Below are 27,480 nucleotides of genomic sequence, written 5' to 3'. Positions count from 1 at the left end.
GTCGACAGACACACAAACAAACACAAACATACACACAAAATTCAAGCTTTCGCAACAAACTGTTGCCTCATCAGGAAAGAGGGAAGGAGAGGGAAAGACGAAAGGATGTGGGTTTTAAGGGAGAGGGTAAGGAGTCATTCCAATCCCGGGAGCGGAAAGACTTACCTTAGGGGGAAAAAAGGACGGGTATACACTCGCGCGCGCACACACACACACACACACACACACACACACACACACACACACATATCCATCCACACATATACAGACACAAGCAGACATCTTTAAATATGTCTGCTTGTGTCTGTATATGTGTGTGTGTGCGCGCGAGTGTATACCCGTCCTTTTTTCCCCCTAAGGTAAGTCTTTCCGCTCCCGGGATTGGAACGACTCCTTACCCTCTCCCTTAAAACCCACATCCTTTCGTCTTTCCCTCTCCTTCCCTCTTTCCTGATGAGGCAACAGTTTGTTGCGAAAGCTTGAATTTTGTGTGTATGTTTGTGTGTCTGTCGACCTGCCAGCACTTTCATTTGGTAAATCACATCATCTTTGTTTTTTATATATATATATATATATATATATATATATATATATTTTCTACCAGTATTGTGCATCATGAATTTACCCCTGCAGGACAGACAATTAACCAGGAATACTACAAAAGTGTCCTTGAGCATTTCTGCGAAAAGGTGTGGAAGAAAAGGCCTGCATTGTGGAAAGACAGGAGTTGGGTGCTACACCATGACAATACTCCGGCTTATTGTGCCTTCTCCATCATTGAATTTTTGACCAAATTCAATATTCCTGTGCTTCCACTTCTGCCATATTCCCCTGATTTGACCCCTGCACTCTTCTACCTGTTTCCTAAACTAAAATTTTCACTGAAAGGAAAACGATTTGACTCGATTGAAGACACGAAGACATCCAGGCAAATATGGAGAGCGTCCTTAACACATTTCAGGAAAAAAATTTCCAGGAATGTTTCTAAAAGTGGAAACGCCACTGGAGTCGGTGTGTTCAGTCAGAAGGAGACTATTTTGAAGGAGATGCGTCACAGTACCATGTAAGTACCACTATTGTACAATTACAAGCCCATTATTAAAACTTTCTTAAATCATTAGCACCAAATTTTGCTGCACTGTCCTAACAGATACGTTCATTGTATGTCCCGCATTGATTTCTGCGGTATTTCACACAGTGTTTCTTGTCTGTTAGCACTGACAACTCTACACAGATACCACTGCTCTGTCAGCCATTGCGTTGTCTGTGGTGAGAGGTAATGCCTGAAATTCGATATTCTCAACACGCTCTTGATGTGTGGATCTTGGAATATTGAAGTCCTTAACAATTTCCAAAATGGAATGTCCGATGCATCCAGCTCCAACTGCCACTCTCTATTCAAAGTCTGTTAATTCCTGTCGTGTGGCCATAGTCATATTGGAAACCTTTTCACATGACTCACCTTGAGTACAAATGACAGCTCCGCCACTGAACTGCCATTTTATGCCTTGTGTATGTGGTACTACTGCCATCTCTATACCCCCCTGCGGGTTCGGGGGTTAGAATAGGCCCGCGGTATTCCTGCCTGTCGTAAGAGGCGACTAAAAGGAGTCTCCAACGTTTCGGCCTTATGTGATGGCCCCCTCTTGGGTTTGACCTCCATCTTTCTAAATGTATCCGAAGAGCGAGCCAATTGGGGAAGGGCGCCTTACATGGTGCACTGTTTCCGTCGTGCAATTAGACCTTTAGCCGGATTTCTCGTCGTTGCAATGGTGTCCCGCTCGTTTTCGATCTCTTGGGCGAGGATACGTCCCTTTGTGCGATTACCACGCTGCACTCTGCAGTGTTTCTTTTAACTGCGACGACGACCTTGGACATTTTTGCACCTAAGATCCAGCACGGTAGCCAGTCCGTTGTGGTGGGGCCGCCATGTACCCTCTTGGTTGTAGCCCCCTGACAACACAGGGATTGCTCTACTGATGCCTGCGCTGTTAACTCCCCACGTATGCCAAGGAGTAGATGCCTATCCTCCTGGGGTATCGGGACTCCCGGCAACGGCCATCCTGCCAGGTGGCCTTTGCTGTGGCTGGGTGGCGCCCGTGGGGTGGCCCTTGGTCGGAGTAGGTGGCATCAGGGTGGATGCCCCGCAATGAAGCGTAGTACATCATCTCTCACTGGCGGCCAGCTGCCAGCAGTCTCTAAGCGTTCTCGGGCTCAATTTAATGCTCAGAAGTACGATCCGAAAACGTTCCCCTCCCTGGCCACGCCGTGGGAAGAGCGTAAGTCTCAGGATGGAGGTAACAGTTATTCGCCCCGATTCTTAGTTTGCACGAGAGCTGATGGGGAGTCTTTTCTCTCCACAAAGCCTCAGTTCTTCGTCGAGCATTTAGAGGACGAGTTTGGGGAGGTGGAGGGCTTGTCTAAAATGCGCTCTGGGTCAGTACTGATACAAACGGCATCCTCCGCCCAGTCCCGCTGGTTACTTGCTTGTGACAAGTTGGGGGATGTTAACGTTACTATTACACCACATAAGAGTTTAAATATGGTCCAGGGTGTTATTTTCCATAGGGATCTCCTTTTGCAGTCTGATGACGAGCTGCGCGCCAACTTAGAACATAGAGGTGTTCATTTCGTCCGGCGCGTTCATCGGGGTCCGAGGGACAATCAGGTTGCTACCGGTGCCTTCATCTTGGCCTTCGAGGGTGATACGTTACCGGAAAAGGTCAAGGTGATGGTCTACCGATGTGACGTCAAGCCCTATATCCCTCCCCCGATGCGGTGCTTCAAGTGCTGGAAGTTCGGCCATATGTCTTCCCGCTGCACTTCCAGCCTCACATGTCGAGATTGCGGACGCCCATCTCATCCCGATACTCCATGTGCCCCGCCTCCCATCTGCATCAACTGCGGGGAGCACCATTCACCTTGCTCGCCTGACTGCAAAGTCTTTCAGAAAGAGCGCAAAATCATGGAATATAAGACCCTGGACCGGCTGACCTATACTGAGGCCAAAAGGAAATATGACAGACTCCATCCTGTGAGAATGACATCTTCTTATGCAGCTGCTACAACAACTGTGCTAGCTCCATCAGTTTTGAGACTTCCAGCCAGCTCGATAAGCAGTAAGACTCCTCCTGCCCCCTTGCCCGTGGGGGGCTCTACCCAACCGGTTGCTCCTGCACCACCTACCTCAGGAGCAACCTCCTCCCACCCGTCGGGGACGTCCGTCCCCGCTTCTCAGCCGGAGAAGCGTCTAACTTCTTCGGCTACTCTCGCCCGTAAGAGTTCCCTTGGGACCCTCCCTTCCCAGGGTTCCCCCAGCGGGAAGGATGACGGCCGCCAGTGGCATAAGTCCTCACCAGCGGCCGGGCGTAGGGCTTCACGATCCTCCTCTGTCCCGGAGACTGAATCGGTGAAGCCTTCCCAGCCGGTGAAACCCAAGGTTCAGCGAGAGAAGTCCAAGAGAAAGACCTCTAAGGCCAAAGAACTTGCGGTGGCACCAACCCCACCGCACCTTTCGCGCTCTGCGTCTGAGGATGAAGTCAAGATTCTAGCGTCCGCTGAGGACCTTGATCTCGCTGGTTCCTCAGATGCCATGGATGCCTCTCGTATGGGTACTGAATCGGTGGCAGTGAGTGAACAAGCGGCGTAACTTGCCTTCCCAGTCCTTTCACGCCTTTCTCAGCCATGGACAATATCATCCTCCAGTGGAACTGCGGCGGTTTTTTCCACCATCTAGCTGAGCTCCAACAACTTATCAGCCTTCACCCTTTCTTCTGCATTGCTCTGCAGGAAACTTGGTTTCCAGCAGTGCGAACCCCCGCCCTCCGTGGCTATCGGGGTTATTATAAGAACCGGGCAGCATATGAAAGGGTGTCGGGTGGCGTCTGCCTCTATGTCCTTCACACTCTGCACAGCGAGTCTGTCCCTCTCCAAACACCTTTAGAGGCTGTCGCTGTTCGGGTGTGGACGCCACAGGCTGTTACCGTCTGCAGTCTTTACCTTCCACCGGATGGTGATGTCTCTCAGCATGTCCTGGCTGCGCTGATAGCCCAATTGCCGCCGCCTTTCTTGCTATTGGGCGACTTCAACGCCCATAACCCTCTGTGGGGTGGGTCAGTGGCAACAGGTCGAGGCGCCATCGTTGAGCATTTATTGTCGCAGCTTGATCTCTCGATTTTAAATGATGGTGCCTTCACACACTTCAGTGTGGCGCATGGCACATACTCCGCCATTGACCTTTCAATCTGTAGCCCTAGCCTCTTACCGTCTGTCCAATGGCGTGTGCATGACGACCTGTGTGGTAGTGACCACTTTCTGATCTTTCTGTCACTACCACAGCGTCACTCTTCTGGGCGCCCTAGCAGATGGGCTATGAATAAGGCTGACTGGGACTTGTTCTCCTCCACTGCCGCTCTTGAGCCTCTCTCTAATGACGACATTGATGCGGTGGTTCAATCGGTCACTACCGGCATCGTTACTGCCGCCGAATCTGCCATTCCCCGCTCCTCTGGGTCCCCTCGGTGGCGGACTGTGCCTTGGTGGTCGCCTGAGATCGTTGCAGCGATTACAGATCGCCGGCGGGCGCTACAGCGTCACAAGCGACATCCCTGCATTGAACACCTGATCACCTTCAAACGGCTGCGTGCGCGGGCCCACCGCCTTATCCGCCAAAGCAAGCAGGAGTGCTGGGAGCGGTAAGTGTCCACCATTGGCCTCCATGTCACTCCATCGCAGGTCTGGGCCAAGATCCGACGCGTCTACGGCTATCGGCCACCTGTCAGCGTCCCTGCGCTCTCACTGAATGGAGCAGTTTGTACTGACTCCGACGTCATTGCAAACCACTTAGCAGAGCATTTTGCTATGATTTCCGCCTCTGCGAATTATCCTAAGGCCTTCCGCTCCATTAAAGAGCGGATGGAACGTCGGAGCCTTTCGTTTCGCACCCACCATCCAGAATCGTACAATGTTCCATTCAGTGAGTGGGAATTCCGCAGTGCCCTTGCCGCTTGTCCTGATACCGCTCCTGGACCAGATAGCATCCACTGCCAGATGCTGAAACACCTCTCAGTGGACTGCCAGCGACGGCTCCTCGACCTTTACAATCGTATTTGGGTCGGGGGTGAGTTTCCATCGCAGTGGCGGGCAAGTATCGTTATCCCCATTCTGAAACCAGGTAAGAACCCTTTGGCGGTGGACAGCTACCGCCCCATTAGCCTCAGCAACGTTCTTTGCAAGCTTCTCGAACGGATGGTGAGCCGGCGCTTGACTTGGGTACTGGAGTCTCGGGGCCTTCTGGCTCCATCTCAGGGTGGGTTCCGTAAAGGCCGCTCCGCCGCCGACAATCTGGTGAGCCTGGAGTCAGCCATCCGTACTGCCTTTGCCCGCCGTCAGCACCTGGTCGCTGTCTTTTTCGACATGCGGAAGGCGTACGATACGACATGGCGTGATCACATCCTTTCTACGCTTCATGGATGGGGTCTTCGGGGCCCTCTGCCGATCTTTATCAGAAATTTTCTGTCGTATCGTACCTTCCGCGTGCAAGTCGCAGCCTCATATAGTTCCACCCACGTCCAGGAAAACGGTGTGCCACAGGGTTCTGTTTTAAGTGTCTGCCTGTTTTTAATAGCCATTAACGGGCTCGCTGCGGCCGTGGGAAATTCTGTCTCTGCTTCCCTGTATGCTGACGACTTCTGCCTTTATTACAGCTCTACTGGCATTGCAGCTGTTGAACATCAGCTACAGGGTGCTATCCGCAAGGCGCAGTCTTGGGCTGTAGCTCATGGGTTCCAGTTTTCGGCAGCCAAGACCTGCGTAATGCATTTCTGCCGGCGACGCACTGTCCACCCGGAGCCGCGGCTTTATCTTGCCAGCGAACTTCTTTCAGTGGTGGAATCACACAGGTTTTTGGGGGTGGTTTTCGATGCCTGGTTGACTTGGCTGCCTCATATCCGGCAGCTTAAACAGGCGTGTTGGCGGCATCTAAACGCTCTGAGATGCTTGAGCCACACCCGCTGGGGCGCCGACCGATTTACCCTGTTGCGGCTCTCCCAGGCGTTAATCCAATCCCGTCTGGATTACGGGAGCCTGGCTTATGGCTCAGCATCCCCCTCTGCGTTGCGGGTGCTGGACCCAATACTACACAGCGGGATCCGACTTGCCACTGGTGCCTTCCGCACCAGCCCTGTGGACAGCGTCCTTGTTGAGGCAGGTGTCCCTCCACTGCGGGTGCGACGCCAACAATTACTGGCTGCTTATGCTGTCCATGTTTTTAGCTTGCCCGGGCATCCAAATTACCGTGTCCTGTTCCCGCAGTCTGTCGTCCATCTGCCGGACCGTCGGCCCCGGTCGGGTTGTCCGATCGCCGTACGCGTCAAGGAGCTTCTCTGCGGGGTTGGGTTTTTCCCTGTTCCACCCCCTTTCCAGGCGCCTCTGCGTACACCCCCATGGTGTGTTCCTCGCCCTTGCCTTCGGCTCGACTTGGCACAGGGCTCGAAGGACTCGGTCCCTCCAGAGGCCTTCTGCCGCCGCTTTTATTCCATCCTGGCCACGTATCAGGGCTCTGGAATTGTTTACACCGACGGTTCGATGGTTGCTGGTCGTGTCGGGTATGTGCTAACTCTAGGGGACCATTCCGAACTACGGTCCTTGGCGGCTGGTTGCAGCGTTTACACTGCTGAGCTAGTCGCCATCTTTCGAGTCCTAGAGTATATCCGCTCCTGCTCAGGTGAGTCCTTCGTGATCTGTAGCGATTCCCTGAGCGGTTTACGAGCTCTCGACCAGTGTTTTCCTCGTTCTCGTCTGGTGATGGCTATCCATGAGTCCCTGCATACTCTTGCGCGTTGCGGCCGCTCTGTGGTCTTTGTGTGGACCCCCGGTCATGTCGGTATCCCGGGCAATGAACATGTTGACCGCCTGGCGAAAGAGGCCACGTGTAAACCACTCTCGATGTTGGCCTCCCAGAGACTGATTTGGGGGCAGTCCTCCGCCGAAAAGTTTTTGCGCTTTGGGACGCTGAATGGCGCGATCGGATCACACCCAATAAACTCCGACCCATTAAGGAGACGACGACTGTGTGGCGGTCATCCATGCGAGCCAACCGCAGGGAATCAGTCATCCTTTGTCGGCTCCGCATTGGCCACTCCCGGCTAACACACAGTTATTTACTGCGCCAGGAGGACCCTCCTGTATGTCGCTGCGGGGCGGCTTTGACAGTGGCCCACATTCTGTTGGCCTGCCCCCTTTTAGCTGTGGTCAGGCAGACATTTGCGCTGCCTGATACGCTCCCTGCCGTTTTATCTGATGACCCTGCTATGGCTGCCTTAGTTTTACGTTTTATTAGGGCAGGGAGTTTTTATTCTTTAATCTGAGTGTTTCTGTTTTATTTTATTGTTTTGTGTTGATTCTGGCCTTTGGCCTACGGTTTTAAACTAAGTTTTTAATGTGTTTTCGGTGGTTAGCTTTTCCATTTTTTTTGTTCCTATGGTCGGCCAACCACCGTCACACTCCTTGTGATTTTATTTCGTTTTGTCTGGTCCTTGTCTATGTTTCTTTTGTTCTGTGTTGTCTGTCTCCTATTCTGTTGAACATTTTTTATTCTCTGTGGGTATTTTTTAGTCTTTTGGAAAAAGGGACCGATGACCTCTGCAGTTTGGTCCCTTTCATCCTTAAACCAACCAACCATCTCTATATGTACATATTGCCATCCCATGACTTTGGTCACCTCAGTGCACAATGGACCTATGAACCTTTTGCTGACTGAGGAATCCTTCAGGCTCTTGACTCATCACATGGTCTGCCCCAAGCCTTGATTTGAAAACTCCATCTATTCTGGGTATTCAAGTGTATTTGGCTAAAGGAGTTTTCCCTTAACAGTGGTGAGACAGTATCATTGTTGCAATCCTTAAACATGACAAAAAAAAACCATGTCCATCAGCTACAGAATGATTAGCCTCACCATCTCGCTCTGTAGACTACTTGAAAGGTAGTAGCCAGGCAATTATGCCAAGTTCTCAAATTGGGGGAGGCTTTTTACCCCACCTATCTGTGTTGTTTCCAGGAGGGATGATCCAAAATTGGCCATTTGGTTAGGTTGGAATTGGCAATACAACAGGCATTTTTTTTTAAATGCCACCATCTCCTTGCAGTATTTTTTGACCTACGTAAGGAATATGACACCACTTGGCACCATCATAATATTATTTACTCTGACAGGCTTTTGAGACTCTTATTGATTTTAGTCCTCAATTTATATCCCACCAGTTCTTTGGTGTTAGTTCATACATTGCTCAAGACTGAGCCATAACAATTGCCATTCCCTTGGATGTGTGGTGAGCTATGTGTCATACTCTTCACCACCATCAATGGGCTAGTGGCCTCCGATGCACCAGAGGTCAGCCCCATGCCATATGTTGACAACTTTTAATCTGTAGCATTGGCTGAACACCAGCTGCAAGGCGCTATCTGAATGGCCTTCCATGGCTTCCAGTTCTCTCTCACAAAAACGCGAATAATGCGTTTGTGTAATCATACCATTGTCCATCCAGACCCAGAACTCTTAGCTACCCAGCACTGGGATGTTTTTGCAGAGTCTTGACTTTTTGCACTCCACTTTGTTAAAAAGCTGACACAGATGCTCCGTATTTGTCAACTAAAGACTAGCTGTATGTGAAAGCTTAATGGTATAAGCTTCCTTGCCCACACTTCTGGGTATGGTGATTGCACTTCTCTACTCCAGTTTACCAGAGTCTGGTCTCATACTGATTAAACTATGTTTGACAAGTTTATGGCTCAGTGGCACCTTCAGCTTTGAAATTATTGGACTCGGTCCATCATTATGGAGTAAGACTGGCCTGGCACCTTCCAGACTAGTCTCATAAACAGTCTCCTTGCCGAGGTAGAGATCCTACTTCTTCAGTTAAGGCAGTTCACATCTTGCTTATGTATTCAATTATCATTCAACAATTTCATAATCAGCTAACTTATAAAATTCTTTTTACGGACAAGAAACAAGTCATTTGGGTATCTCAGGGAATAAATTGGCTGATGGTTTGGTTAGAGAAGCGATTGCTCACACAATGTTCACTTTGATGATCCCAGGTGCAGATTTGCAGGTGCAAGTAAGACCTCTCCTCACTGGGAGATGAAACAACATCTGGTAGGGCATTGCCCCCTCTAATGAACTGTACAGTAGCAAGGAAATTAGTGCTACATGGCACTCCACGTTGGTCATACCAGATTAACCTGAAATTTCATCCTATGTATTGAAGCATGCCCGCACTATGGTTGTGTTGGCTTAGTATCTCACATCATGGTGAAGTGGCTCCCCCCCCCCCCCCCCCCTCTCTTCTGAGTCTCCATGTCAGTCATAGTCTTGCAGATTCTTTGCCCTTTGCCCCACAGATTCTTTGTCTCTGATATCACAAGACAACATATGGATAGCTGAAATGGATCTTTTTTTTCTCTGAGAAAAAGGTTTTACTCTTAGCTACGATATTTTTAATTACTTTCAGGGCTGGGCAGGGTGATTGAGGTTGAAGTGTCTCCCACCACATTCTGAGTCTGGAGGTAACTCAGTCAGCCGTGCAAACAACTTTGCAACAAAAGTCACAGGATTTTCAGTAGTACCAACATCCCAGGGGAATAAATAATTGAAAACCCGTCTAAACATCAATACATATGTATCTAGATGTAAATAGCCATCTGGAGATGAACCTGTCAGTTCAAAACTGGTAATGGCACTATTTGTGTACATGAGTAGAATTATCAGTAGCAACTAGTGTTGTTTTTTTTCTCCGAAAATCAACCTGTATTTTGTTCATGCCAGTGACACAAAATGTCAGTTTTCAACAAAACAGCATTAACACGTTGGTGCCCATTGATTTGCTTTGGACAAAGTAGTATATGCCAGGGTACAATCGTGGTTCCGCAGGCTTCAGCAAACATTTTTGCTTGAAGACATTGACCATTTTCTCTCGCAGTCAGCAGTTGTCACAATTACTTTTGCAATAATAAATAATTTACTTACTTTTTTCCCCCATCTGTCTCATTTTCATGTCATTGCCCCTTTATAAATGTAAGTCTGGTTTGTGGAAGGTCAGAGAGAATTTTGTTGATTGGAGAGTTTCTAGGAACTGATTTGTTGCACATCATCCTCCTTTCTCAGTCCACTACCTCTTGTGTTGAGGTAGTGATTCTATGTTAGATAAGACAGCTTGCAGGCAACAGTTCTCTTTGTGTCAATTAGCTAAACGACAATCTTGGTTGACATGACTGCTTCTAGCTCCACAGAGGTGCATTGTATTGACAACAGAATACATGAGAGAACTGTTTTATGTAAGGTGTTTGCTTGTGTTAACCAGCTTGTTTCAGACTCTCAATGCTTACAATAGGAATTTCTTTTCTTCAGTAAACTTGTGAAAGGCTGCAATCCTACCTCCATACTTTCTTCATCTGCGTTAGTTTTCTTCCTGCTGAATTGTCCTTTTTCCACAGTATACATATACCATTTATCTCTCACTGCTGTTATTTTATTTTATTTTTTGCAATCTTGTTATTTATTGGTGGTACAATATGAAATAATGTGTTCAGTTATCTTCGCACTTCAACTTCATTATCAAATTTTGATGATTACCTCGCGCAGACAAAAACTTACTCAACAAAGTCACATTGTGTCTAATTCTGGCATACTCACTAGTGTGCCCCACTGAACTAAAGACAACAGATTAATTGAACATACTTGCACACAGGTACTGTCTTACTTGCTTTAACTATCAGCAATCCCATTTGAGTTTTTTTTTTTTTTTTTTTTTTTTTTTTTTTTTTTTTTTTTTTTTCTCTGAAGTTAAAATTGAAAGATCCGAAACAAAATTGGGACATTATGTATTTATCTAAACTACTTAACTGATAATGTAAATAATTTGAAGAATGACTCCAAGGTTCAAGACATTTGACCAGAAGTTGAAGTTATTCAAATAAGTTTCAGGGCATCTTGTACATCAAAGAATGGAGATAGGTGACACCACAGCTAAGTTTACAGAAATACAAAATGGTTTTAAGTAGTGACTTATTTTCCGTGGAAGAGAAATAAATGTTGATTTGAGTCTGAGAAAACTTGTGAACTACTATGATGATTTAAACTTTATGATCCAGTTGTAACTTGACTTAAACTTGGTAACAGGTATTTCAGGATAGATGTAACCGATGCTCTGACCGTCTGCACACCATCCCCCTCACTCGTTCCCTCGCCTCCTTCCCCCTCCACCCCCCCCCTCTCCCCCAGTGCTATTGTCTTGTCCTTTATTTATTTTTAGGTACATTTATAAATAATTTCTAAACATTGTATTGTCTATATAGAAATTACTACCTTTGAAGTACCAGTATTTCATGAGTGTTCAGTAGCAACACCAACTGTCGAGATCACGGTTGGCAATATACTATTTTCATACAAGTGTCATTTCCATTATTCACTGTGCCCGTCTTTTTTAGAGTAAGAATTGGTCTTGCAGCTGCCGACACCTTATTTTTCACACTGCAGTAATGTGCTCATTCTAAAAGATTTTTATAAACTGCTTTCCAGTTATATATATGACTCATTATCATTGCTATACTTTGTTTATTTCAGGGAGATAGTGTGGGTAACATCCCTAATGTCCCTGTTCCTGGAGTGACACCTCGCCCAACAGCACCTAACCTTCTAGGAAGTTGGGATAACTTCCAGAGTGCTCCCACATACGGTATTGGCCAAGGATCACAGCCATTAGGTCCAGGCTTAATGCCAACATCACCCAGTATACCAAGAAATGCCAGCACACCGAATCTTGAGAGCAAGGCTCGGGATCCTTTCGCGGATTTGGGTAACTGAAATACCTCTGTGCATAATTTTAAATAACTTTGCCATTGTTGTAAATTTAGGACAGCTTGTAACAACTGTAGGTAGTCTCGTAGGTAGTGTACCCATTGCTACATTCTTGTGTAGCTATGAATTAACACTAAGGCACTGAATAATCTGCTACTATTCTGTAAAACTGAATGCAAATGTCTGATCTTTGAAATATTGTCTGAAGCGTATTCAAATGATTTTCCCATCATTTACGAAAATGTATGTAGTCACATCACTATTGAAGTATCTACAATGAAAGCTGTGAAATCATCAGTAACTGGTACACTTTGTAGGCTTTTGTGACCTTTGCACTTCCAAGCATGTGGACAAAAAAACACCAGATTGCTGTCATTTCTCAAGCTAGAATTGTACCGGCCACAAGACAGTATACTTGGACACACAGTCTGCTGGAAGCCCACCAACACCAATAGATATCAGCATTCTTTATCCCACCACTCAATGCATAAGAATTTGAAATGACATATGCTAGCCTTGAGGGCTACTTGAATCTACAATGCACACAACATAAAGTAGGGACCCTAGAACTTGTGCACCACCTTCAGAGCTGCAGGTTACAGCAAAGAGACAGTAACAGAGACAGTAACAAAATATTCTCTATAAGAGCAAAAGAGACGGAAAGATGGACAACTGTACACACATTCTGCTACTGCACAACCATGGATTCATTGATTATGTGGAAAAAAATCTTGACATTAAATATATTAACAATAAACATCGTGGGTTCCACCTAGGTGTCATCAATACACAGTCAGACTTCGATATATCGAGTCTCTAGAGTATGTAAAATTCATTTGATATATCGAGGGTTCATTATAACGAGGAATCAAAAAAAAATTACAACCCACAATTTTTTTGTTACTGTACTGTGATTTTCCTCGCATTTGTTTGTGATACAGGCCTATGTTTAGTTTTGGTAATATAAAAAAGAAATCGAGATAGATTGTTATGCATATTGTTTTATTTCTTCTGAAATAGAAAAAACTGTAAGTTTAAAATAAAATACTTTCATTATAAAAAATTAAATTCAGTAAAAGAATACCAGCATGTACATAAAATTTCCCACAAATCATTGGTTTTTAAAGTAATCTGTAATTTTTGCTTGCTTTAAACTTTTGATCCATCGTCAGTGAGTTTCATTGTCTGTCTGTCTGCTCATAATTCTCCAAATATGCTGTGATTGTGTCGAGAGCTGCTTTGGCTTGCCTCACCATCACTGGCACTGCTTCTTTGACCTCCCCTTTTCCTCTTCCTCTTCGTTATTGTTGCTGCCTTTTTCATTCCCTGTGTTCATGGAGTCAACAGTCTCGGCTTCTGTAGAACCCAGTACGTTGTCCTCGATGGTGAGTGTTCAGCGGAGGTGAGGGTATCATCTGGAGTGCCCCAGGGAAGTGTGGTAGGTCCGCTGTTGTTTTCTATCTACATAAATGATCTTCTGGATAGGATGGATAGCAATGTGCGGCTGTTTGCTGATGATGCTGTGGTGTATGGGAAGATGTCGTTGAGTGACTGTAGGATACCAGATGACTTGGACAGGATTTGTGATTGGTATAAAGAATGGCAGCTAACTCTAAATATAGATAAATGTAAATTAAATGCAGATGAATAGGAAAAAGAATCCCGTAGTGTTTGAATACTCTGTTAGTAGTGTAGTGCTTGACACAGCGACATCGATTAAATATTTGGGCGTAACATTGCAGAGCGATATGAAGTGGGAAAAGCATGTAATGGCAGTTGTAGGGAAGGCGGATAGTCGTCTTCGGTTCATTGGTAGAATTTTGGGAAGATGTGATTCATCTGTAAAGGAGACCGCTTATAAAACACTAATACGACCTATTCTTGAGTACTGCTTGAGTGTTTGGGATCCCTATCAGGTCGGATTGAGGGAGGACATAGAAGCACTTCAGAGGCGAGCTGCTAGATTTGCTACTGGTAGGTTTGATCATCATGCGAGTGTTACGGAAATGCTTCAGGAACTCGGGTGAGAGTCTCTGGAGGAAAGGAGACGTTCTTTTCGTGAATCGCTACTGAGGAAATTTAGAGAACCAGTATTTGAGGCTGACTGCAGTACAATTTTACTGCCGCCAACTTATACACTCCTGGAAATGGAAAAAAGAACGCATTGACACCGGTGTCTCAGACCCACCATACTTGCTCCGGACACTGCGAGAGGGCTGTACAAGCAATGATCACATGCACGGCACAGCGGACACACCAGGAACCGCGGTGTTGGCCGTCGAATGGCGCTAGCTGCGCAGCATTTGTGCACCGCCGCCGTCAGTGTCAGCCAGTTTGCCGTGGCATACGGAGCTCCATCGCAGTCTTTAACACTGGTAGCATGCCGCGACAGCGTGGACGTGAACCGTATGTGCAGTTGACGGACTTTGAGCGAGGGCGTATAGTGGGCATGCGGGAGGCCGAGTGGACGTACCGCCGAATTGCTCAACACGTGGGGCGTGAGGTCTCCACAGTACATCGATGTTGTCGCCAGTGGTCGGCGGAAGGTGCACGTGCCCGTCGACCTGGGACCGGACCGCAGCGACGCACAGATGCACGCCAAGACCGTAGGATCCTACGCAGTGCCGTAGGGGACCGCACCGCCACTTCCCAGCAAATTAGGGACACTGTTGCTCCTGGGGTATCGGCGAGGACCATTCGCAACCGTCTCCATGAAGCTGGGCTACGGTCCCGCACACCGTTAGGCCGTCTTCTGCTCACGCCCCAACATCGTGCAGCCCGCCTCCAGTGGTGTCGCGACAGGCGTGAATGGAGGGACGAATGGAGACGTGTCGTCTTCAGCGATGAGAATCGCTTCTGCCTTGGTGCCAATGATGGTCGTATGCTTGTTTGGCGCCGTGCAGGTGAGCGCCACAATCAGGACTGCATACGACCGAGGCACACAGGGCCAACACCCGGCATCATGGTGTGGGGAGCGATCTCCTACACTGGCCGTACACCACTGGTGATCGTCGAGGGGACACTGAATAGTGCACGGTACATCCAAACCGTCATCGAACCCATCGTTCTACCATTCCTAGACCGGCAAGGGAACTTGCTGTTCCAACAGGACAATGCACGTCCGCATGTATCCCGTGCCACCCAACGTGCTCTAGAAGGTGTAAGTCAACTACCCTGGCCAGCAAGATCTCCGGATCTGTCCCCCATTGAGCATGTTTGGGACATCCAGCATCTCTACGATCGTCTCCATGGGAGAATAGCAGCCTGCATTGCTGCGAAAGGTGGATATACACTGTACTAGTGCTGACATTGTGCATGCTCTGTTGCATGTGTCTATGTGCCTGTGGTTCTGTCAGTGTGATCATGTGATGTATCTGACCCCAGGAATGTGTCAATAAAGTTTCCCCTTCCTGGGACAATGAATTTACGGTGTTCTTATTTCAATTTCCAGGAGTGTATTTTGCGGAAAGACCACAAATGCGGAAAGACCACAAAGATATGATAAGAGAGATTAGAGCTCGTACAGAGGCATATAGGCAGTCATTTTTCACTTGTTCTGTTTGGGAGTGGAACTGGGAGAGAAGATGCTAGTTGCAGTAGGAGGTACCCTCCGCCATGCACCGTATGGTGGATTGCGGAGTATGTATGTAGATGTAGATGTGAGTGATCCTGCTACTGCGACATCACTTTCCTCATCCATGAAATCTTAAAAACGAATGTAAGCGGTGTTAAAGTACGTCACCGCTTTCACCCATTCAGACTTGAGGATACTGACATAACCAAACATAACATAATCAAACTGAGATTTTACGTGTTTAAATACACATTAGATCCACCAGTTGCTCATTTTCATCTGTCATCAAAAATCCACATATCCGGAAACAACTGACGATCATTTGCTCCTTCGCATTTATCCACGCTTTATCCAGTATTCTCATTTAGCATTTGAAAAGTTGATTGTTGTAGGGTTGTATTCTTCAGTATTACAGACTGTCATTCGGACCACTTTGTATCTATAGTTCTCTTTGGCATTCTTGATTATTCCTTGATCTAAGGGCTGCAATTTCGATGTAGTGTTAGGTGGTAAAAATTGTACTGTCACGGATTTTAATGGAGGAATAGCATTTTGTGCACTACAGTTGTCCACAAAGACAGAATATTTTGATTTTCACAAGTCATCTTCCTACCAAAATCCTTTAACCAGTTGAAAAACACTTTTGATGTCATCCATGCTTTATTGTTCACGGTGTATTTCACAGGGAATGACTGACACCTGGAAAAACATCACCTTTCCTTAGATTTTCCAATTATAAGTGGCTTGAGTTTTTAGTGCTGGTCGTATTTGCTGCTAATAGAATGGCAACATGATCTTTACATAGCTTGCCCCCATACATTATTCTCCTCAGAAAGTTTTAGTTTTGTCTGGAATACATTTGTAAAAAAGTCGAAGTTCATCTGTGCTAAAAGCATCACCCTGTTTACAGTCTTGAAGGATCTTCTGCAATTCTAACTTTTACTCATAACAAATTTTGTTATCCACACTGACACTTTCCCCACCCACTTTTTGAAAAACAATCCCATGTCTTTTCCTGAAATTTTCAAACAACCCATTACTCACACGTAACGCATTGTATACCAACGCTGCTGCAAAATAATCTGCCTTTACTTTCAAAATATGTTCAACATTCACTTTATTGTTTCTCTGTTGTCAGAACCACTGCACTTAACACTCTTGTAAATCTGAAAACTCAGCCTTTCATTGTTGTTTCTGATTTTTCCCTTCATCTATGATAATCACGTTGTCTTCATTCTTGATTGTTGACAGTGTGCTTGCCGGAATCCCAAACCCTGCAGCTATGTCTTTCTTTTTCTTCTCTCCTGCTTTCACTTCGGCAATTAACTTTTTTTTTCAGAGATTGTCAGACATTTCTGCTTACAGCCCATGGCTGACACTTACAGGCTGACACTTACAGCTCACACGCAACCAAAACAAAAACTGCATAAAATTGCACCTGCATGCAGATCTCATTGATGCCTCAATACAGGTTGGAGAGGGACTGGGATTCCCCTATTTGCATGCATTTCGACATACAGAGGTACCGTTGTATAGAGGGGACTTCGATATAGAATTCTTTGTCCACTGAACTTAGATATATAGAGCCTTCCAAAAACTTTGAAGTAATGCTGGGCTTTCTTCGAAATATCAAGGTTTTGGGCTTCCAAGGGAAGGGAATGAAGAAAAAATTCGATATAGACCTGTCTTTGATATATCGAGGTTTGACTGTACTGCAAATGCTGGAAGTTTGAGATCAGCTATGAACATACATTAGTCTACATCAGAGTGACAGGGCAATTTATCTGAATGTGGCTAAAAGAGCATGATTTCTATACAGTTCAGACAACATAATAAATAGGCAGTGGCAGGCCACAAAACTTACTGCAGTAGACGTAAACAATTTGAGGTGGCTTGTGTGCTTACTAGATAGCCACTTAGCTTCAAAAGGAAGAGACAATAGATGGTAAAGACAGTCAAATGGCTAACCAACTGCAATGATATTTTCAAGCTGAGATTGTCTTGATTGCCAGCAGTAGCTACCTTGTGAACAGACTGTGCCAGTGAGGTTGCTCCATCACATGCAGCCATAAAACATTTCCACAGAAGGAACGCAGCACAATGGCCCATTTTAACTGCCAAAATTGTATTAAGTAAAGTTAACCACTTACCAGACGGTGGAGATGCTGAGCAATGGGTGTGCATCTAAACAAGAATTCGAGCATAGTCCCTCAGCTTATGAAACTCACTTTCTTCAGAAAGAAAATTTGTGTCTGGAAGATTTTCAAGAGCTAATGAAGAGCTTTAGTTGCTGTGGATGAGTGTTGGCAGCCCTTCCAGAATAACACTTCAGGGATAGAGTTTACTCAGTTGGTAACTGGATAAAGTGCATCCACCTAAAAGAGGGCTATGTGGAAAAGAGTTCATTTTTATGTAAAAACTATTCTTTCACTGATAGGCCGAGGATTTTTCTTCTCATCCTGCTACATGTTTCGTGATGAGAGATAAGCGTTGGTGGGACCATTAATATAGTTAAGCTTGTTAACTCCCCAGATACATCCACCCCTTTACATGAAATAGGAATCCTATCACTTTGGGCATAGTTAGATGTGTAATGTCTATCACATCAGGCTCCTTGTGGTTTATACACAGTGTGGTTCTGATTACTCATTAAAAAGTCTAAGTGTCATTAATGGATCTACAAATCTCCAGTCTTGGTCTTCATTAGATACGGCAAAAGCATTATAGTATACATGGTGTATGAAAACAAGTCAGAAACCTTACGGATTTATTCTTGACATCAAAAAATTTATTGATTCAGTGTTTGACATACGCTGTAATTTGCCGTCTAGTAAAATCATCAGACAATCAATTCCAATTACAAAATGATCTAGAGAGAATCTCTGTACGGTGCAAAAAGTGGCAGTTAGCACTAAGCAAAGAAAAGTGCGAGGTCATCCACATGGGTACTAAAAGAAATCAGATAAATTTTGGGTATATGATAAATCGCACAAATCTAAGAGCTGTTAGTTTAACTAAATACCTGGGAATTACAATTACGAGCAACTTAAATTGGAAAGACCACATAGACAATATTGTGGGGAAGATGAAACAAAGACTGTGCTTTGTTGGCAGAACGCTTAGAAGATGCGACAAACCCACTAAAGAGACAGCCTGCATTACTCTTGTCCGTCCTCTGCTGGAATATTGCTGTGCAGTATGGGATCCTTACGAGGTAGGATTGACGGAGGACATAGAAAAAGTGCAAAGGAGGGCAGCTCATTTCGTGTTATCGTGCAATAGGGGTGAGTGTGCCACCAATATGATACATGACTTGGGGTGGCAGTCACTGAAACAAAGGCGGTTTTCTTTGCAGCAGTATCTATTTACGAAATTTCAATCACCAACGTTCTCTTCTGAATGCGTAAATATTTTGTTGATGTCCACCTACGTAGGGAGAAATGATCATCATAATAAAATAAGAGAAATTGGAGCTCGAACAAAAAGATTTAGGTGTTCCTATTTCCCATGCGCCATTCGAGAGTGGGATGGTAGATAAGTAGTATGAAAATGATTCGATGAACCCTCTGCCAGGCACTTAAGTGTGAATTGCAGAGTAACCATGTAGATGTAGACGTATAAATTTATATTTTACAAGTACATACTTTAAATTTATAGAAGGTAGGATAAAATAATGTGAAACAGTAAAAGCCATGATCCTGCATTCCATACTTTGTCGTACATTGTGGAAAACTTCTGGTGTGCTCCATATTTGGTCAAATTTGTTTTAGATACACTTCCTCAGCACACCAACATTGGGTACAGAAGTTTAATACACCAAGGATATTGGAGAACTGGCAGTAGCTGGAAGAAGGTGAGATTTCTCATCAAATTTGTATATCCAAAGACTCCAGCCAATTGATTGCTGCAGGTGTTGCATCTGAAATGTCTGTCAGGTTCCCACGTATTTTCTTTGTGAATAGCTGTGCAGAATGTGGGTCAGTGTTTGTTCCAATATTCCACTTTTTTTAAAAAAAATGTCGGGTGACTAGGGCCTCCCGTCGGGTAGACCATTCGCCAGGTGCAAGTCTTTCGATTTGATACCACTTCAGCGACTTGCGCATCAAGGGGGATGAAATGATGCTGATTAGGACAACACAACACCCAGTCCCTGAGTGGAGAAAATCTCCAACCCAACCAGGAATCAAACCCAGGCCCTGAGGATTGACATTCTGTCGCACTGACCACTCAGCTAGGGCGGACAATGTTCCACTATCACATTAATCATCAATCATTCCCCATTTATGTAGCGCCACTTTGATCATAGTGTGGCCATTTTTGGCAAGGTTGACGGAGCTCCACATTTTTCTTGATTGGTTCGCTCGTAGGAATTAGATGTTCAGATCTATTTTACCTATTTTCCATGCTTCTTGTAGATCGTGGCTTTCTGGCGTGAGTTGGCCATTGTTTACCCAGATTGGTTCTCCAGATTTCAGTCGCATATATGGTAAACTATTTAGTATTTCATGAATTGTTAACACTCGGAATCTTTAGTGTTTTCACCCATTCATGTCTTACTGCTTGTCATTGTCAGACTTTTGGAGAGGCTGTATTGATGTGTACTGACAGCAATGGTACTGACGTCAATTTAAGAGTTTCTGTTATGATTCTCTTTGTGTCACTTACCGTATTTACTTGAATCTAAGCCGTACTTTTTTTCCGATTTTTGTAATGCAAAAAAACCGCCTGCGGCTTAGAATCGAGTGCAAAGTAAGTGGAAGTTCTGAAAAATGTTAGTAGGTGCCGCCACAACTAACTTCTGCCGTCGAAAATATGTAGCGCTACACAGGCATGCTTTGCATGCATAAAGATAAATACTGGCGCTAAAACCTCTGCGTCAGTAAAAAAATTACAAAAAAAAGTGGAAGACGAGCTTTTTTCTCCGCCCCGAGTTTCAACCACTGCATTTTCATACATTATCCAACAAAGTAAATACAAATTCCGTATTGTTCATCTTCGAATGTAGGAGCATTTCAATGTACTACGAAAATCCGACTGGCAAGACTGTTTGGGATGTTTGTCAATATGGCCAACTCTACGTTCTGAATTTTTTGCTCCCTGTGAGAAGAGATGGTTGCTAATAGGAACTTTTATGAATTGTGAATCACATGCAGTATTTTCTTCACCATAAGAATAATACGAATATAAACATTTTGCCATGTATTCTTTTGTATTTGCTGCTGTCTCATTTAAATCCTGTCTGCCTAATAAACCACGAAACTAGTGTGAGACAACAGCAAACGGGGAAGAATATACATATCATGTCATGTTTATATTCGTATTATTCTTATGCCTAATAGTGATACAGTCAGAAATGAAGCATGGCAATTGACTAGATTTTTAATTCTAAGATGACTCTAATTTCTGCACAGAATATAATGTACAAAAGAGGCATCTGCAAAGATTTTCAAACAGAGAAAAATTTTAGCTAAACTCTCATTCAGAACATCTTCTATCATACGTAGTCTATTATTTGGTTCTTGTTGATCATTATCAAAAAAAGCAGCAATGTAAGTAACAGCAAATAGCAGTCTCTTGCCATTGTTTCGCTAATGAGACAATTCCTCTTTTTTTTTAAATTGTAAGCGGCGATAGGGCGCACAAAAGCAAGCAATGCCGCGAGCAGCGACAAGTCATAAACACACATCATCAGAATGCGACAAACAATGCATGACACAGTACAATAATGCATTTTCAGCTAGAGTGACGTAAACACCCATAACAAAGAGAACGGCACTTATCAGATCAAAGAAAAATAAGCAATCAATTCAAACCAGACGAAGCACGTGAAAACAGAAGGGAACCCGTATAAATATGGACGGAGTGCCTGACGCATAGCAATGGCTACCTGGTAAAACTTAACTGCTAAGCTTACGACTCGAACCAAACTACTGTAGCTGTATCGTCATTCATTTGACCTAAATTGTGTCTCATATTACAATGAACTAGCTTTGTTTCGATTTGGAGGTGCGGCCTTAAACTTTTCTCTTCCCATGAATTTCGAGTCTCAAATTTCAGGTGCGGCTTAGATTCAGGTAAATTTTTTTTCCTTGATTTCGAGTCTCATTTTTCAGGTGCGGCTTAGATTCGTGTGTGGCTTAGATTAGAGTAAATGCGGTAGATTGTTGCCTATTTTTTTGAAATGGCTACTTCTACTCCAAACAGGAGAACAGTATTTAGCAACAGGATACACAACTGCTTGTACTGTGGTTCATAAGGTGTCTGCAGTAGATCACCAGCTGGTGATTTTCATGATTTTAGCATTACAAAAAGTTCATAAGAGCAAGGGCCCAAAAAGCCTTTGTTAGGGAAGGATGAAAGGATTTATTATTCATGCCATAAAAATGATAAATTTACAAAACACACTTAAATTTCTAAAAAATGCTCAAAGTGACCACCTCCTGCTTCCATCCATCCCCTGAGCCTCCAATCTGTACTTTTGTCGTACATTGTGGAAACTTCGTTGTGTTGTTCCATATTTACTGAAATTCATTTCGGATACACTCCCTCAGCACATTGACATTGGGTAAGGGAGTTGAATACACCAAGGATTTTAAATGTCCCCAAAGGATAAAATCCCTTGGATTCAAATCTGCAATCAGGCAGGACATGCAATGGATCTCCCTCAAGCAATGCACCTGTTGGGAAACTTACTATTGAGATACTGGTGAACTGCCCGTGTAAAGTGAGGTGGAGCACCATTATGCATAAGCCACATTTGTTGGATGATGTCTAGAGGTACACTGTCAAGTAAATGAATCAACTCGTCTCTGAGAAACTGTAAATACATTTTTCCAGTAAGATGTTGTGAAACAGAGTAGGGGTCAGTGAAATGATTGTGAATGGTTCCACCCCATATGTTGAGGCTGAACCTCAGTTGACGTTTGTCTTGTCATGCTTCATGAGGGTTTTCATAAGCCCAGACGTGACTGTTATAATAAATGAAGATCCCCTCATGTGGAAAGCCAGCCTCATCAGTGAATAAGATACATGCTAAGAACTGCAGAAACACTGTACATTGTCCTAAAAAACATTTACAAGAAATTTATTCTTGGCTGAAAGTCTGCCTCATCTAATCTTTGCACCCATTGAAGGTGATAAGTGTACACATGAGTTTCATGCAGAATGTTCCAGATTACCATGTGATTATAACAACTTCCCTGTAGCAGTTCACCTTGTACTAGTTGACGAGTTTCATCCACAGGACAAAGAACCCATTCTTCGATCTCAGGCATTCATACATCATGTGGTCTCCCACAAGCTGCAAATTTCTTCCCAAATGAGCTTGTGTCTTGGAAGCATTGATTTAGTACAAATATTCTTGCACTAGGTAACTTCCTCCCATGGTAACACTCAGCATAAAGTTGATGTGCTGTATCCACATTTCCATCAGCTAAGCCATACATATAGAACATACTTGTCTTTGCAGATACAGTTGTGATGGAAGTTGTTATAAAACAGAACAAATGGCAATCGGAGAAGACAAAACAAATGCCATGATCAACTGTAAATAAGAAAGTGCTCATTTGAGATAAATTACACAGCCAAGAGTTGCTATAGGGAACTCCTTTCAAACATTCTTAATGAAGGAATTTCAGAACCATGTGTACATGAGCTTTTTGTAACACTTTGATGTCAAGAATAACTCTCTTAATTTCCTGACATGTTTTTATACACCCTACATTTTTCAATCAGGAAGATTACTATCCTTTCAAGAGGCTGTTTGGGGAAACAGTATAGTCCTTCCCCCCCAAGTTGTAACTAACAGGTGTCACACGAGACAAGGTTACTGGCGTGTGCTTAGAACAGCACATTTGTTAAGTAGGGCTTTTTCCATGAGGTTGCAGATGACAAAAAAAAAAACTTCCTGCACCCCTACCAAACCACCGTGTGAGATTTGCCACAGTGATGCTATTTCCAACAACTGTTTAATGTACTTATTTCCAACAACTGTTTAATGTACTTTGGTCGTGATGAAGCTAATGTGTGATTTGCCTCTGCAACTCAGGAAATCAGATATATGTGTTAAAAGTCCTGAAACTCTTTTATGTTGAATATTTTTATGACAGTAACTGAGTTAGAAGTACGTTTTTGGTATGTTCACACAGTGCAACACTAAATTTACGTGAGAGCCCATAGATGCTAACAGTGGAAAATACCGGATTATTGTATTGTCTTTAAACTAGAATCCTGATGTCCTCAGAAAATAACTCATTCTTTGTTGTAGTTACCTTCAGAGAAACACTCTTTTCTTCTAGCAGTACGGATTTTGGTGCATATTATTACCATAACAAATCTTAAATGATGTCATTATTTTGTAACATGCTTGCTGAGACAACTATGAGTTTTAAATTTTAGGTTTGGTTGTCAAAAGTAATTCCTCAAAATCTCTGCAGTAAGTTAACATCTAGCTGATGAGTATATTACATGACTGCGGCCAAACAAATTTTAATGTACATTCTGAATGCCAAGATATATGCCAGTTTTGTGTTATTCATTGGACAGGATGTTCCATTTATCTGATGACTGCACTTGTGGGATTGTGTTTGCTGGCAACCGGAGCTGCGCAGGCTGGTAGAATGGGTCCTGCATCTCCCATTTAATGCCACACTATGTGCCTTCATGGCCTGTGACATTCAAATAGTGAAACAAACATCATGAGTGTAACAGTGAAAAGACCAAATAATCCCATTCCACAAAGAGTGTTTATTTACAATTTGTGTTTGTGTGTACAGAGTCCACTCGTATTGTCCAAAGATTGTTTGAACAAAGGTTTCCATTTGTTCAAATTCTGAGTCATGGTGCAAATCACAAATTAGTGACTAAATTTCGTGAAATGGGAAGTGTTCATGAGAAGCGTAAATGAAAATCTACAGTGCTCTCAGAATCTTATCGTGATGATATTACGTAACACCTGGAAGGTTCCCCTAAAGAGTCTATTGATGTCTTTCGCAGCAAATGGTAATTTTTTGTACAAAGAGCTGCCAAATTACTTGGGCAAAGACCCTATAAAGTAACAGTAATGCAAGAACTTCAACCTGGTGATACCGCACGCAGGTTTAGACCTTGAAAGTGGGTTTTGAAACAAGTGCACAACAGTGAAATGGATCCTTACCTCATTCTTTGCTCAGGTGAGGATTGGTTCCTTTTACCAGGGTATGTTCGTTCCCATAAATGTCAACATTGGAGCACCAATAGAACTATTCTTCTTCAGGAGGGGCAATTGCCAATACAGCCGATACACACAAAAATAAATAAATACATTGCTTCCAGCTTTCAGAACCATAAATTTCCTCTTCAGGATAAAAAAGAGGTAAGGGAAGTTACAAAGATAGGGTCCCTTTTAACTTGGATTCTTATTGATTGCTGCCCATTTCATTCTCTCAAATATTTTCTCTTTTCTACCCTGATACTGGAAGCTGCAGCCTATGAAAGTAATTATGTATTGCTATTGTAACAATATTATGAAAAGGAAAGTTGCTACTCACCATATAACGGAGATGCTGAGTTGCAGATAGGCATAACTGAAAGACTTTCACAGTATAAGTTTTCGCCCATCAAGGCCTTTATCGAAAATAGGTGACTCACACACACACACACACACACACACACACACACACACACACACGACTGCAACCTTTGGCAGTTGAAACCACACTTCGGGCTACAGCAGCAGTGCATGATGGGAGTGGCTGGGGTTGGGATTGCAGGTTAGGGGTGGGGGACAGTGAAGTGCTGCTGGGGAGTGTGCAAGGGCGAGGTGGAGAGAGGGTAGGGCATCTAGGTGTAATCAGGTTAGACGGGGGGCAGGGGAGAGGTGGGAGCATTGGTGGCATGAGGGCTGTGTAGTGCAGGAATGGTGACAGGAAAAGGGCTGGATAAGTGAGAAAGCTTATATAGTGACAGTCTGTTTGTTATGCCTATCTGCGACTCGGCATCTCCACTATATGGTGAGTAGTAACTTTCCTTTTCATAATATTGTTACATTCCATCCTGGTTTCCATTATTTGCTGCTGTTTATTTTTAATAAGCATGTGTAGTACATTGGTATTGTAATTCTTGTCAAACTGAAAGTTGTCCATTTCTGCAGGCAACCTTGGAGCTGGTCTTGGTGCAGGGTGGGCTGGTAGTTCCAAACCCACTACACCAATGAATGGCACGCCTAGAGCTGGTAGTCCTACAAATGTCTTTTCTTCACCACAACATAGGCCAGCAAGTTGGGCAGCACAGGTTTGTAAAAATCGTTAACATTATGCTGACTTGAATGTTGGTTAGGGGGTTAAACCATGTTTCCATTGTAGAGGTAAGGTGTGGCCAAAATCAAAATAAATCACTACATCCAAAAAAAAACAGATGTAAGACTGTTGTAGTGAACACAGATAGTTGCCAAATAAAGGAGGTGATGTATTTGATAGCATTTGTGATAACTGTGACAGGCTTATCTCTGTTCTCATGCTTGCCTTAATCTTTTATATTGTGCATGAAATGATGTGTAAGGGTACTTTCCATTTGGCACATTGCATGACCTCTTAGCATAGTGCATTTAATGAAGTAACATTTTTTTCCTCAACTGTTCATTACTAAAACAGTTGTGACTTACAAAGTTTTTATTGTACAGACTGTATGAAAGGTTTGTGAGATTTGACTAGATAACGCACTTAGTTTGGTGTGTGTAGATTTTTCTGTAGCTATTACAGAACATAAGTTAGAGTTTTCATTTAATGCAGTACTTTGCTTTGTCCAAACTGTCAGCTGAAATGTTGTGTGGTCAAGAACTGGTTACACCCCTTAGGAGAAAACCAGCACTACAGTGTAACTTTTTCCACCTCACTGAAAGTGCTGCCTGGCTCACTCCAACTTGTTTCCTACCTCAAAGCAACCCCACCTTCAGTCTCCACACTAAACCATGCCTCCTTTTGTTGCTCGTGATCTGGTGCATATGAGCTCATTGTGTAACAACTAAAGAAAAATCTGTACAAAACCTTTAATGGTTTAAGAGAAAGGCAGTCACTGACCTGTAACAGATCAATGCATTGAACACAGTAACACATAACAGCTGTTTTCTGTTAAGTGTTACTGTGCTCCGTGCATTGATCTGCTATAAGTGAGTGGTTGCCTTTCTCTTATTTTACATGAATCTCCATCCAGAAATTTCCATTGTTATTAATAGCATTATTTCTTTACTTTCTCAGACGTTAAGTCTGGTTAAAAATGGAAAGTGACGCGGACCTTGATCAAGCGTCACTTCCTTTTAACTGTACGGTATATGTTATATTGCATTTAGGAACTTTCGGGTAATTGAATGTATCAATAATTACAAATTTCTGTAGTTGTATATATAATTTTGGATGTAGCTGTATTGCATTGATGTACTGGTGGATATTGTGTGGTATGACTCCTGTAGTTGATAGTATAATTGGCATAATGTCAACTTTATCCTGATGCCACATATCCTTGACTTCCTCAGCCAGTTGGATGTATTTTTCAATTTTTTCTCCTGTTTTCTTTTGTATATTTGTTGTATTGGGTATGGATATTTCGATTAGTTGTGTTAATTTCTTCTTTTTATTGGTGAGTATGATGTCAGGTTTGTTATGTGGTGTTGTTTTATCTGTTATAATGGTTCTGTTTCAGTATAATTTGTATTCATCATTCTCCAATACATTTTGTGGTGCATACTTGTATGTGGGAACGTGTTGTTTTATAAGTTTATGTTGTAAGGCAAGCTGTTGATATTATTATTATTATTATTATTATTATTATTATTACTATTATTATTATGTTGTGCTAATCACCATAAAGATATCATGTTGAGGTACAGACAGGTACAATGAAAATACTATCATTATAAAATAAAAAAATATTTAAAAATGAATTAAAGGACTTAGTTGAGCAACTTCTTGTAGTTCATTGAAAAATATTTTTTCAGAACTCTTAGAATTATTGTATTTGCTTATAATTTGTATTCCCATTATCAGATCATATTGTTTCCATATTTTATTTTATTGTGGCA

General features: G+C 43.5%; 1 protein-coding gene across 4 annotated transcripts in view; it reads left to right on the top strand.

Moving 5' to 3' along the window:
- The window catches only part of LOC124800021 (cyclin-G-associated kinase), a 263,298-nt gene that overhangs the window by 189,220 nt on the left and 46,598 nt on the right, over positions 1 to 27,480 (top strand). For 3 of the 4 annotated variants that reach the window (XM_047262964.1, XM_047262963.1, XM_047262965.1), the window contains exons 19-20: positions 11,621 to 11,852; positions 25,558 to 25,697. In XM_047262964.1, coding sequence (XP_047118920.1) covers positions 11,621 to 11,852; positions 25,558 to 25,697 — 372 coding nt within the window. Of the gene's footprint in view, positions 1 to 11,620; positions 11,853 to 19,198; positions 19,282 to 25,557; positions 25,698 to 27,480 lie in introns of all 4 variants that reach the window. The other variant, XR_007017105.1, reaches the window with a different exon arrangement.

This window comes from Schistocerca piceifrons, chromosome 1, assembly GCF_021461385.2.
Source record: "Schistocerca piceifrons isolate TAMUIC-IGC-003096 chromosome 1, iqSchPice1.1, whole genome shotgun sequence".
NCBI classification, from domain to species: Eukaryota; Metazoa; Arthropoda; class Insecta; order Orthoptera; family Acrididae; genus Schistocerca; species Schistocerca piceifrons.
The sequence above is the reverse complement of the archived record's forward strand: the minus strand, read 5'-3'. Positions and strand labels throughout refer to the sequence as shown.